General features: G+C 35.2%; 1 protein-coding gene across 2 annotated transcripts in view; it reads right to left on the minus strand.

Annotated features, from left to right (window-relative positions):
- Positions 1-923: 923 nt before the first annotated feature.
- LOC138129030 (gustatory receptor for sugar taste 43a-like) overlaps positions 924-14,596 on the minus strand; it is a 34,895-nt gene continuing 21,222 nt past the window's right edge. Inside the window, exons 1-7 of one of the 2 annotated variants that reach the window (XM_069045288.1) lie at positions 7,197-11,006; positions 5,051-5,244; positions 4,607-4,997; positions 4,447-4,544; positions 4,228-4,398; positions 4,021-4,179; positions 924-3,970 (exon numbers count right to left, since the gene is read on the minus strand). In XM_069045288.1, coding sequence (XP_068901389.1) covers positions 3,920-3,970; positions 4,021-4,179; positions 4,228-4,398; positions 4,447-4,544; positions 4,607-4,997; positions 5,051-5,244; positions 7,197-7,374 — 1,242 coding nt within the window. In that variant the 5' untranslated portion in view covers positions 7,375-11,006 and the 3' untranslated portion in view covers positions 924-3,919. Of the gene's footprint in view, positions 3,971-4,020; positions 4,180-4,227; positions 4,399-4,446; positions 4,545-4,606; positions 4,998-5,050; positions 5,245-7,196; positions 11,007-14,596 lie in introns of those variants that run through there. The other variant, XM_069045287.1, reaches the window with a different exon arrangement.

Below are 14,596 nucleotides of genomic sequence, written 5' to 3' on the forward strand. Positions count from 1 at the left end.
GAGTTTAAATATATTTCCCATTTGGTTTTCTTCTTCTTGATTTGTTTCTTGATTTCTTCATTCCACCAAGCTGTTTGTTTTTTATTTTTATTTATTACTACGGTTCCGCATACTTTTCTGGCTCCTTCTTGTAGTATTGTTTTGAATGTTTGCCATGCTTCTTCTATGCCCATTTGTTCTTGTTTTTCTTTTGTCTGCTCGATTTTTTCTTCTACATATTCTTTGTATCTTTCAGCTTGCTCTTTTTCTTGTAGCTTATACGTTTTTGTAGCTTCATGGCATGGTTTCGATTTATTCCTTGCTCTTTTTTCTGTATCTTGTTTCGTTCCGTCTGCTATTTTCGCTACTAACATGTAATGGTCGCTATAGATTTCAGGTCCTCTTTGGACCTTAGCGTCTTTTATCATTGTTCTTTTGTTCCTTTCTACTATTATATAATCTATAATTGATTTTTCTGATCTGCTTTGTACTTCTCTTGTTATTTTATTTATTTCTTTGTGTGTATAAAAGGTGTTTGCTATGATTAAATCGTTTTCTATGCAATGTTCTATTAATCTCCGTCCATTTCCATTTCTTATATTTTCTCCATGTTTTCCTATTACTTCCATTGTGGTATTATCTTTTTTTCCAACTCTTCCGTTTAGGTCCCCTATGACGAATACTGTTCCATTACTTTTTTCCACAGCTAAATTCATTTCTTCCCAGAATTTATCTTTTTCTTCTGTTTTTTCGTCTTCGTTTGGCCCATACGTTATTATTATTGTTATTGGGTTTTCTCCATTCTTCGCCTCAACTTTTATTATTCTCTCTGATATGTATGTCCATCCTAGTATTTTCTTTCTCCATTTCTCGTTTATCAGGCAACCCACTCCCGCTTTTGCTCTTTCATTTGTCGGTACTCCGCTGTAAATTAGGTAATATCCGTTTCCTACTTCTATTGATCCTTGTCCTTTTTTCTTTGTTTCCGTGATTCCCAGAATGTCTACTTTTATTTTTTGGCATTCTTCTATTAGTTCGTTCTCCTTTCCACTTAGTCCTCTTATGTTCCATGTTGCTAATTTCCAATAATTCCTTGAGTTTTCCTTATTTCGTGTTCCTTTTCCGTGCCGTGTCTTTTCCATTTTCTGATTTCCGTGTATATGTTTATCTAGTTTTTTGAATCTTGAGGTCTCTTGACTTGTTCTTTTTGTTCTTCCAGTCGGTATGTCTTGCTGTTCCATGTCCATATTTTTTCGTTTATTGTTAGTTTCTTGTAGCCGATTCTTACTTTATTGCCTTTTTCTTTTTCTGCATTTGCCTCTTCCCGTATCCATCCTTGTATATCTCGTTCTTTTTTGGTGAGGTCATTTGTTATAAAGATCTTTTTATTCTCGTTTTCCCTTAAGCATGATTTTTTCTTCATTATTTCTATCTTTTTCTCATATTTACTCACTTGTCCCACGTACATTTCCTTATTGATTTTGTATACACTTTCAATCTCGACGTCTATCCCCAGGTTATTTTTGATCCACTCTTCTAGTTTTTTCTCCAACGTTTCATTTTTTTCTTTCGTCAATTCCATTCCATAAATTACTATGTTGTTCTTTTTCTGGTGTCTTTCCATTTGTTCTAGTTTATCTTCCATGTATTGCATTTTGGTCTTCATTTCATTGTTTTCTCTCTTTATCTCTTTGTTTTCTTCAGCGAGCTTGTCTAGTATCTCATGATATTTGTGGTTTTCTTTTCGGATCTCCTTCACTTCTTCCATGAGTTTTTGCATCATGTTTTTCAGGTCTTCCATTTCAGTGTCGCTTCTCTTGTTCTTCGGCGGTGTTCTGACTGTCTTCTTGCTTTTCTTCTTTATTTCGTTGTTCTCTTCTTCCTCTCTTTGTCTTTTCCGGCTATCGTCTGTTGAGTACCCTTCGACGTCACTCTCTTCTTGTTTTTTCATTTGGTCTTATGCAGCACCTTCTAACGTTTTCTTGCTATATGTGTTGCCTATGTCAGAGCGGTAAGGGGTTTTCTTCCAATTTTTTTTTTCTTCGCACGAGAAAAAGCTTATCTACTTTTTTGTTTCTTGCCGGTCACTTTACGATACGGTTCTGCTACCGATTTATACAGTAAACTTTACGTTCATTCGTTTGGTTCTTTTCTTCTTCCTCTAGTCCTTCCACTAACACTATCGTCTTTTACTACTTTCACTGTCACCACTGAGTTTTGGTTTTTATTTCTGCTCGCAACGGCCAAATTTTTGGGTTGATTGCGGAGCGAAAATCACCGTGTTTACTCGACTCGATCTCGGTATGCTTGTAGGTTCTTCTTTATGAGCATTAATCGAACCTACTGATAAATATCACAAATATCAAAATATACTCGTTTTATTCCACTTTCCCTATTAGCTCAATCATTTTAAAATTTAAAGATAAGATGATGAGATGTAAATATTTGGATTTATACTATTAAAAGACCTGTTAATCGTAAAAAAAAGAAAGGAAAATACGGGGTCGTTATAAATTATTGTACCATCGTAAGTGGCTGTGCGCTATGCTTTAGGTGCGCCGCTACGCCCACTAGTTGTTACAAACATTTATAATGACCCCGTATAATGAAGTATGTATGACAACTTAACATTTAAATTTACCGGTTATTACCGACGCATGCGCGTTCTGACCGTCCCCTGTGCTTTTTAATGTAGTCTCTGTATTAGTCTGTATTAGTCTCTGTATTAGAACCGGCCTGTTCAAAAGTGTAATTTGAGTGATCCCCGCAGAGCGCTAGTTTACGGGCGCTTTTTGTCACCGAGAGTTTGTCTCGTTCAAATGACATTCGAATTTAAAATCAAAAATACAAAAATACAATTGTATTCAGTATTGTTTTAGAAAGAAAATATGAACTTACTGTACTCAATCTTAACTCTAAAATCATGTCTAAACATATTTTTACGCATTTTTATTCATTAGAACCGCCCGTACTGTGGCGCCCTCATCGGCGAAAATTGGCTCTTTCTCCGAAACATTTTCGCAATGCTTTTTTAATGAAATGAACAGGCCGGTTATTATACAGCCGGTCGTGGCACCCACTTTGCATTCTACCTATAGTATTTTATTTTATCGGGCATGGGTCACTTGCGCGCCGCGGTCAGAAAAATCTACGGGTGGGCTTAATCCTACAGGACAGTTGCGCGCCAAGTAGTAATAGGCTTTTGGTCAGTCGCGCGCGGCGGTGAGTTTACCTGCGAATCGCACCTAGGTAACAGATTTATATAAAACACTGAAATGTTAGGGGAAATATTTATATTATTTCTTGCTATATTGGTAACAAACACTTTTTACAAAATCAAATCGGTAGATAGCATTATTCTTACATGTAGAACTTAATTAAATTGGTTACATATTTGTAACGCTTCCTATACATATTTCGAATTTTATTTATTGTATTTATCCACCCCCTGAAGATTTTCTCAAATTTCAGAATTCCACAAAACAACCCGAATTTACCTACAGATTTTACTAAGAATAGCAAAATGAAAAGAAACATGTGCAATGCAAAGGGCAAAAAGTAGTCCTACCTGTTTAACGGTATAGCTGTATTTTATTATCTTAATCCCTCATTTGCGCGCAAGTGTCCTGTACCTTTTGGGGCCGTCAAACTTCTAGCAAAGGGTAAACTGACCGCGGCGCGCTACTGACCAACACCCATTTTATCTATGGGTGCAAATCTCTGGTGCAGGTGCAAAGAAAAACATTTATTGTTTGTTCTTTTAGTAAAAAAAGTGGTTTGTCATGTAATAATGATTCATATTTGGATCAATTCGAAGGTTCAACTTGTCATAAAATTTATTTATTTCTTTTTGACAGAAGTTATGTTTGACTTTTGAAATTTCGATTTAGGTTGGTACCACTGAAAAATCTGACGTGACAGTACAAATGAAATGTAGAAGTCAATTGAACTGGAACAAGATGACCAAGTAAGTGGTGACGGCCCCAGCGATCTGAAAAATCTCGTCAAAATGTCGAATTACCCCGCACCAACGATACTAACTCCTGTGAGTAACTCTCGATTAATTTTTGTTAAGCCGAACGCCGTAAACTCAATCTTACGCTGAGACAAACACAAGAAGAAAAATTTGAGCGATTTTTTAACTTGTTTGTCCATTTCCATACACATCAGTCTACAAATCAATGCCGAAGTGTTGGCTTGCTGAAACAATATTTTCACAACAACAAAATGGTGGATAAACAAACTCACTTCGATCAAACAACCGTGACAAGGTTCGACAATTAACAAAAGACGAAGAACGTGCCCAAACATCCATATCGACTGAGACACGATAAACATCCTGTCACCTGTGTTTAATACGAGGCCGTAGAGGGCGTAGGGAGTAACCAGCAAGTGGATCAAGCAGCCGAGGATCACGATCTGAAAGCCAACCAACAATAATTTAGTTTCATTTAATTTGATCATTACCAGTATGACTAGGCCGTAGCAGTCGTTAACCGAGTTTGCGGCTTCGGTTAGTGTCTCATAGGCGCAGATCAAGTCGCCAATTTGCTGGAGGTTGGGAGCTGAAAATGGAGATGGTGTCATTTGCGGCGAAACGAGACCCGTGATTTACAATCTCGCTTACTCTTCTTGATCGGTTTATTTTGCTTTTTCAAATCGTGAATCTTCAACGTGTCGACAACATTATTTATTTTCTTCCTGTCAATTCTCATGAAGTTGTCGACACTGCAATCTTCAATAGCTTCGCGAAGGGTGTTGTTCAACAACATTATTTTAGTTTTGATCGTGTGGACAAACTGCCAATAGACTAGCTCCATCACGACGGTGAAACAGTAGCACGTGTAATAGGGTAGATAAGAAGCAACGATGGAAAGGATACCACCGTAGGGACAAGTCAGTTGGACCCACAACACGAAGTCAAAGATGAGAATGACGGCGGTGAAGAATACGGTTGTGACAAGGACGACTCGGTATTTTTTCGATTTTGGTGGGTTCTTCTGGAGCAGAGTGTCAATCTGAAATGATAGTTTTGAAAATGTTTGGAACGTCGAAAGTGGGGACTTTTCACTTTTCTAAGTTGGTTGTAGTAGTCGATGTAGTTGTCGATTTTGAAAGTGGTCATTAGTACGCCGAAGAAACTGGGGAATAGGACGACGCTCACGTCCGAGAAGGTTACGTAGCGTTCGGTGCTGTTGGCCATCCTGATCAAGTAGACGACCTCCAGTTGGTAGACTTGTGAGAGGCCGCAGATGCTGGCGACCACTGCATTTGGAGATTAGTTGAGTGCGGTGAAAAACAATGAAGAAACAGGAAGTGGAACGAGAAAAGAAGAAAAAAAGTGTTTGAGTGTGTTATGACCAAATTTGAAGTGAAAAAAATAAATATAAAGAACAAATTACAAAAAGTGGGAAGGTTTAAGGAGAAATGAACCAAATAATAAGTGTAATAATGTAAAAAACATTGAAGTAGAGAAGAAATAAAAACAAAATCAAGGTGAAATGTCGGGAAAATATTGAAGGAGTGATGCAAGGATGATTATTTCGTCTAGATCTGTTCGTCTTGGTATTGACGAGGGAGAAAAAATATTGTATTAAGAAATTCTTGTGATTATGTGTAATTACGGTAAAAGCACTAAAAGAAACAACTGCAAATAACGCAACAATAAAAAAATAAACGAATTAGATGTAGAAGGTTTATAAAGAAGCATAAATGAGTTAAGTGAAAATATAAAAAACAAAGTAAACTAAAAAGTGGAGAGAAACGGCAGAGAAAATGAATAAAGCGAGAGGATAAATTCCCTGATTACCCTTTTAAGGAAAGAAAAAAAAAAACAAAAAAAGTAAGATATAAAAAAATGACTAAGAATGTTAATTGAAGAATAAAATAACGGTTTGTTGTTTGACGGGGTCATCCGTTACAGGACAGAAAAATTTTAATATATGGAGTAGAATAGATAAGGATTCAAAGTGACGAAAATGTAATGGAGAGAAAAAGGGTGTACAGGGTGATTTTGAAAGTTGTGCAGATATTTTAACCAGTGGTAGAACTCCACAGTAGGTAACGGTTGAGACAATAATGCCTTATACAAATGTTGATATTTTTCGAGAAAAAGGGGCTAAAAAATTTTCAAAAAATGTTTGCTACGACGTAGATGTTGATTTTTTTATGGATTAAAAAAAATTTGTAGTTCATGAAAGAACGAAACGAAAAATGTAAGTGAAGTCAAATTTGTTTTCTTATTTTTATCACCTACCTGTAACGATTTATTAAAAGGCATTAAATTAGAGACGTATGGAATGTGAAAATAGCTATTTACCTATGTATTAAGGGCGTAATGAAGGCGTTTGTGGCCCGCGGCGTGACCATAATACGCTAGGGTCACAAACGCTAATTATGCCCGTGGTACATACAAAATTTTATGTCCGGTCGAAGTTTTGAATTTTATAATAATTTAGGTAGATTCAATTTTGAAATAAGGTGAAATAAGCCAGTTATTGTTATTACTGTAGTAACGGCATAAACAAGGGCGGCAAAAACTTGTTCTCTCTACCGGTTAGAAATGTAGGCTGTGGATATGTACCTCATTTGAGGTGAGAAAATTCAACTTTCTCGCTAAGGTAAGAAAGTTAATCATGAAATGTTTATGGTAAAACTGTACCAAAATACAAATGTCAAAAGTGTCAAAAGTGAAATAAGTTATTGATAAATGAAAGCCAATTCAATGAAGTAAGTTGGTAGGTCAATCATATAATCTGGAAAATAAACAGATAAGCTAGGTAGGTAGATTACTTTACCCTGTTTATATCAAATTTTCGAACAAACCTCAAATCTTCAAATGCGATGACAAGTTAATTAAACAAATAACACAGCCTACTATTCAATTCTCAAAATTTTCGTTTTAATCACGAATATAACCATCTTTTTTGACTTTTTTCAACAAAGTTGTGCCGGTAGGGAAAAAAATTGTATTCAAACCTTGTTAAGAAAGTGTCCTTGCAGACCTTAGGCACTTACAAACCTCGTCTACGACTCGGTTTATAATCTTTGCCTGCGGTCTGCAAGAAACCACTTTCTTACCTTGGTTTGAAATATACTATTACAGCCCGGGGCTATAATATACTGAATTACGCCCTAAAAACTAGTCCATAAGTAGGCAAAAATCGCCCGATCGGACATAAAAAAATTTACATAAAATGTGTATCTCGGCGACATACCAAAAAAGACGATAACCACATTGCTGTAAGCCGTATAAGCCGCAGACTTAGTAATGACATATCCATAGTTCATCTTCGTCCACTTCAACGGCTGAAGACAAAAAATCCGACTCACATACAACACCGGAGACAACATCTCGAACATGTCGGTCGAAACCACCGCCGACGAGGTGGTCATCTTGATTAATCGTTTTGATAAAATCAGAACTTGACAACCCCCTCGTTTCACCAAGCAAATAAACAATTATTGGAAATGAAAAACAAATGAATATTTTATGCGACTGTGAGGATAAAGTGTTTGTTTTCAGAAGTATTTATCGGAAACGCTCAATTAATAAACAAACATCAAACGCCCCAAATATTTTTAAATAACTGGTAAAATTCCATAAGAACAACATGACAGTACCTAATTAATACCTTGACTTATTGGTTCATCGATTGGCCTCTAAGAAGTTTCTACGCAAAAAAGGAAACGATGGAAGACAAGCTTATCGCATCGTCGAGTGTCATGGGTCTGTCACAATAGTGTTAATGTTAGTGGTAATGTTATAATGTTAGTGGAGTAGGCAATGGTGATGTTAGTAGTCTAGTGTTCACAATAATGTTAACGGAATATTACTCTTACAGCTGTCAAGGTGGTGTGAACTGTCACTGCGCCTGCGCGTGCGTGAAATTCTCGATGGTGATTGGTAGATGTTAACAAAGATGTTAAAAAACCAGACATTTTCTGGATCTCTTAACATCGTTTCTAACATTAACATCACCATCACCATTATTGTGAACGGTTGAACGTTTCACCAATGTTCTGAAGAATAACATTCTGGCTAACACTAACATTAACATTACCATTAACACTATTGTGACAGAGACATCAGTCTCAAATAGGGTAAAAAGTACAGAAATAATAAAATAGAAAACAAAAAATTACGAAAAAAGAGACGCTTGTCATAAGCAATATAACGGTTGACTATTAAAATTTTCACTTAGGGTTGGCTATGGATTCTTTGTTTTCCGTTGCACCTTAGACACTGACAAGTTTGACATTTCAAAACTATGTTTTAATTGTACTGACTGACATTTGTCGTTAGTTCTTGCGTGTGTCTAAAGTAACTGAAAAAATAAAAACTCGTTCAAAGCCAACTACAAGTGAAAATTTTAATAGTCACCCATTATTTTTATTTGACACAAAACTATTAGAAAATGAACAGGGTCATTATAAATGATTGTACCATCGTAGTTGGCATTGGCGAGCGTTGGTGACTAAATTGAATGTGCGGCAAGCTTGATAACATGAGTGAGACTAGCATCGCCGATAGGTGGCGGTAGTGGAAATCGTTGCGAAGCAGGCGGCACATCCAAAATTTGTGTGGGATGGGACAATCATTTATAATGACCCTGTATGTTCCTAAGTTTGATAGTTGGGACTACTGTTAAATCTCGGTAAATTCAATACAATACACACTTAAATTGTGAGTGTGTAAGGTGATCAAGAAGAACCGTTGGGTTGGTAACGCTGAATTTTATTTTTAAATGGTACCTATCTACAACTGAAGTAACTTCCGGTTGTTGACGGCTTGACACTGATAGGTGCATCATTGATAAGTAACATCTGACATTTCAAATTAAATTAAACATGTTGGAGAATCTGTTCGAGAGCCTAAAAAAAGAGTTATTTTATGTTTGGAGCAAAATGAGGGACACTTCGAGCATTTCCTTTAGTTAATTTTTCGATAATTGTTCTGTATTTCAAGTTTAATTTCTTTTTACCGTTATTTTTTATTCTCGTAACCTACCGTTTTGTCGCTACGTCAGATGTCTGTCAAATAAAGGTAGCGTTTTTAAATTCATCAACTTTTTGCGGTGAATTTCAACATTGGTGGACTGTCAATCATAAGTTTTTTTTGTGTTGAATATTTATGTTGTGTAAAAATGTGATGAATAGGGAAACGGATTTGATGGAAAACTGATGACTGTGCTGACTGGTGCTGATGTCATGACACCTGAAGTGTAAACATAACCTAAATATTTTTTCATTTTCGGCGACTATCATTATTATATGAATAAATATGTGCGACATTAGTCTTCTTGGGACCATAATATTGGAAAACGGATTACAATCCCTTTGGAAGATTCATCAGATGATGATTTATTAACTTCCTCTGATGAAGAAATTATTTTAAACAGAAGAAAGACTCATGAAAAAATTAGAGGATACGTGAATAATGTTGCACTTTTCCAGTTTTTCCCTCGCTTTGCTTTGACATTGACAGTTTGACTTCGACAAACTATTTTGACATTTCCCCCACTATTCGTCCACCAAACAACCAACTCCCATTGTAGATGGGAAAGGTGAATTTTAGTTGAGCCCAACATGAAATTTTTGGTGAATAAAGAAACGTGTTTTCTTAAGCTCAACATAAATCTAACAGTAATATAACAACCTTTTGGTAGAAAACTGATTCCACCGATTGATCCATCGATGAATTTAAAAACGCTCTCAAACCAACAAAACATATACGGTTGCAGTGTTGCAAATAGCCGAATAAAAAATGTTCTTAATTGTATTACCAACCCAAACAGTCCTTCTTGATCACCTTTTACCGTATAAAAAAACCTTACATCCACTGAGACAGACGGCAGTGTTACATCTTCATTAACACATTGGCGTACAAAACGTCATTTTCACATTTTATACAGGGTGTTTTCGAAGTTGAAGCGATCCTTGTAACACGAGGTACTATACATCATTTTTAAGAATTTTAGCCTAAATCTTCTTAGTAAAATGTTTGTATTAACGGAGATAATTGATTGTATGTTTTTATTGTTTTATAAAATTTTGAGTCGTGTCTATTTCTCCGCTGTACTAGATTAAAAACTGACGTGGCCTAGGATGGTGTCTTTCCGGAAATCGCTCTGCGTACTCTCTGGACACCGCGGCTGCATTTTGATAACATTGCCCCATACATTAGCAACATATCTGTGAGGTTATAATTTTCGTAATGATAAGCCATTCCGACTAATTAGATGACAACTCTGACAATATTTTTGATTAATGTTCATGCTCATTTGATTTTGTTTGTCAATTCTAATTTCTAACAAATCAGCGTAAATTTGGGAAGGACCGGTTTCAAAATTTTCAAAAAAATTAACTTATTGTATCTTCATTGCCGTACACATTTTACTAAGGTGATTTTGGCTAAAACTCTTTAGAACAATGCATACCATCACATGTTAAAAGGAACGCCTCAACTTCGAAAACACCCTGTATATTAGCCGTTGTTGTAAACACGCAGCAGACCACAATATTTTTTATTAGGTTGGCGTCAGGTCCTGTCATATGACGTTTCGTTGTTAAATATTCGTCTTGTTGTCAAATCCGTAACTGATTTAGTGCAATTCAATTATCGTGCGTTCAAATGAAATCCTGGGCTGGGAAGGCGTTGGAAACCGTCAATTGTTGTGCTTTTTTAAAGTGTAGATTAATTGGAGCATGTTGACAGTTAACCTAAAATTTAGAGCCAAAAATTTTTTCTTTTTTTTCTTTCTTTGCAATGTTTTACATCAAAAATAGAATAACGTAACGATTCCTATTCTCGAAGCAAATATCTAAAGGCACCCTTTGCTGAAAACAAACATGTTCAATTATGTCCCGATTAAACATAAACAAATGTCATTTGTGTCAAACGGCGGGAAATTCAAACTTTACACTGTTCTAAACGGTTTAATTTTTCCAACGCCTACTCAGCCCAGGATTTCATTTGAACGCCCGATATAACCTATACAGGCTGTTTGATAAAAAAATGCCTCAACCCATAACTTTTTTATTTGTTATCCGATTTCAATGAACAAAAAAACCAAAGATATGGTTTTTCATGCGCTACGAAGCAGCCATAATTTTTTTTGCGTTATTTTCAATAGCTAACGATAGTTAACTTTTTTTTTTAAATGGACACGTAATTTTTTAAACTTAATCTGGGAGAGTTTTTTTTTTCTGAATCTAATGAGTATTAAAAGTTATCATGTGGTCCACAGCTAAGTGAAAAAAAAAATAAAACAATTGTGGTTCAGCTTGTTATAAAATTTTCGTGTAAGCCGTGAAAAACAATTGGAATACAAATAGCAACAAATGTCAAGTGTCAGTTTGAAAATTTTCATGTGCAATCTTGAGGTGTTTTATTATTATTTTCTTGGAAAATCCTGCATGAATGACAATGTTGTTATTTTATACTTAAATAAAAAAAGTTTAAAAAAGTAGATGAAAATTTCTAAGCTGACGTTTGGATGACATTTACCGCACTTTGTATTCCGATTGTTTTTCACGGGACTCTTAAAAATTTCATAATAAGCTGAACCACAAAAAAAAAATTATTTTTTTTAGTTAACTATGGACCAAATGATAACTTTCAATACATCATTAGATTCAGAAAAAAAACCTTACCAGACTGTGCCTAAAAAAATTACATGTGCCCATTTAAAAAAAAAAGTTGACTATCGTTAACTATTGAAGATAACACCAAAAAAATATATTTTATGGCTGTTTTGTAGCGCATGAAAAACCATATCTTTGGTTTTTTTGTTCATTGAAATCGGGTAATAAGTAAAAAAGTTATGGGTTGAGGCGTTTTTTTTCAAACAGCCTGTATAAAATCACAAATCACAATATTGCTGACTAAAATGTCAGATTGTCAGATTTTCATAGACAGTCCGAATTTGAAACAATCGTCAATGCTGTATATTAATAAATAAGTGTCAAATAGGTGAGTACGCGTTGTTTATGTCAACTATCACATTAAAAAATATTTGACAGCAGAATAACCAACAATAGTATTGGGTGATTCAAAATGATTCTGGATAAGTATGGCAACTATGTGGGTGGGGTAGAGTTGACATTTGAATGACATTTCATAAGCGTGCATTTGATATTTTTTTTATACCATTGCACATTGATTTGACAATTTTCAAAATTGCGCAACTATAAACTGTCAAAGAAATGTTAGCTCTATCCTACCCACACAGTTGCCACATAAATTTTCGTACATAGTTGGCATACTCATCCCCAATCATTTTGAATCACCCAACATTACTAACCCATGAAAAAAGGCACATTCAGCCGGTAGGTACTTCAGCTCAAACATGATCACCAAATAAAAATCTGAAAACCCCATCAGAACCCACCTCATCCTGTACACAGTTCTAATTTTAGTGAGAATCTCCCGATCAATCTTTGTTAACACAAACAAGGAACAAATATAACAAGAATTTCAACAAACCTTTAAGATGTTTGTCCGTTTCCAAACACCGCAAATTTATAAATATAATTAAAAAAATATATACGGGGTGTTAGTAATTGGTTGGGAAAAAATTTCGGGGTGAATTCCTTATGATATGAAAAATGTGGCTTAAAACCTAAATAAAGTTTTTCGTTAAAATGAGTAGTTTTCTCAAAAAAATTAAAACATAAAAATAAATGTATTGTGGCATATCCGTATTTTTTTTTTTGAAATACTGCGAAATAATAATGGTTTAAAGAAAAAATTTAAACGTGGGACGTTGAATTAAAAAAAAAATCAAAACCAATGCGATTTTAGGCAGACAAATGTCCAACAGTGGACTACATTTTTATTTTTTTTTTAATAGTTATTTACACAATTAGTGGGATAAAAGCAATATTACAGGATTCGAGTGTGAAGATTGCAGATGACGAGGGCGTTAGCCCGAGTTCATCTGTAATCACACGAGTTTCCTGTAATATGCTTTAGCCCACGTGTTATGTACAAAATTTTATCTAAGACCGCCCCGAATTAAAAAAAAAAGGTAAATCTTATTTATTTCCGCCAGTTTCATTACACCACTCAGTGGAATAATAACTTACTTATCCCACTGAGTGGGGTAATGAAGCTCACTTATCCCACTGAGTGGAGTAATGAAATGCGTCCGGTAATGAAGTTCCTTATTCCACTCAAATGAGTGGGATAAGTGTCATTTATCCCACGGGATTAGATAAAAGAACTTATTAGGTACTATTGCGATCAATAAATTTTGGACACTAGTGTCATCGCGCTGTCATACATTCTAAAACGACCTTTATGTATTAATAACCTTAATTTTGATTGTTGTGTCAATTTTGAAAATGTGTGTCAGATTTACCGACAAAACATTCAAGAAGTTTTAAAAATCAGACAAATGGAATAGAACGAGATTTTAATTAATAAAAAATAGAAAATGAATAAATAAAGTTAATATTTTGTCATCGTTCATATCAACAAATTGTACCAGGTGATCAAGAAGGACTGTTTAAGTTGGCAGTACAATTACGAAAATTTTTTAATTCGGTTATTTATAACACTGCAACCGGATATGTTTTGTTGGTTTATTTGACAAATATCTGATGTAGGTATAGCATTAATAACGACAAGCCATCAACAACCGAAAGTTACTCCTGTTATGCGATTTAAAATACAATTCAGTGTTACCAACTTAAACAGTCCTATTTGATCACCCCGTAGATAAATTTGACAATTTCATCATTCATGTGACAATTTCAATAAAGCATGATTTAGAGCAATTTTTTTATATGACAGAAAAATGATGTCCAAAATTTATTGATCGCGACTGTACTATGCCGCACAGTTTAAAGAACTGGATAATAAAATGTCTGTATTAGAGTGATATACAGGGATTGGCAGGACTGACGCCTCACAGAAGACTGGCAAATTCGTGGATTACGCTGAAACGTAAATTAAAAACTATATTTTTTTTTACTCTCAAAATAAGCGAGAAAAGACATTGCGAAATTGACTAATCAGACGAGAATACCATCGAGGACGGTCGCTACACAATCGAATATTATCGAACCGCGCGAAACTTTTTATAATTAAATGGTCCACTGCTTTTTTTGACAGATGTTTGTGTCATGTTGACAATTTAAACATTTAAATTTGTCATTGTGTTTTCTCAAGATCTGAAATCGTGTTGCAAAACTCTGCCGAGATGTATTCAGCTGCCGATTATGTTGAGATGTTGATTATTACCTTTGGAGAAAGCGGACGGAACGCTAGGGAGGCAGCAAGAATTTTCTCTGATCGTTTTCCTGACCGACCTTCTCCTGATCACAAAACAATTTTGAGAGTACTTGCTAGGGCTCAAGAAACAGGGAAAGTTTTGCCGAATCGAAATGAAATTGGCGGAGGTGCACGAACCGCACGGACCTTGGCTAATGAAGAGGCAATACTGAATATCATTGAAGAAGATGGAACTAGGAGTATAAGAGAAATTGCCCAAGAGGTAGATATCTCCAGCAGATCGGTACATCGCGTTTTGAATGAGAACCGACTTCATCCTTTCCACTATACTCGGGTGCAACATCTCGAACCAGAAGATTACCCTGCTCGAAGAAAATT

Source organism: Tenebrio molitor, chromosome 4, assembly GCF_963966145.1.
Source record: "Tenebrio molitor chromosome 4, icTenMoli1.1, whole genome shotgun sequence".
Lineage (NCBI taxonomy): Eukaryota > Metazoa > Arthropoda > Insecta > Coleoptera > Tenebrionidae > Tenebrio > Tenebrio molitor.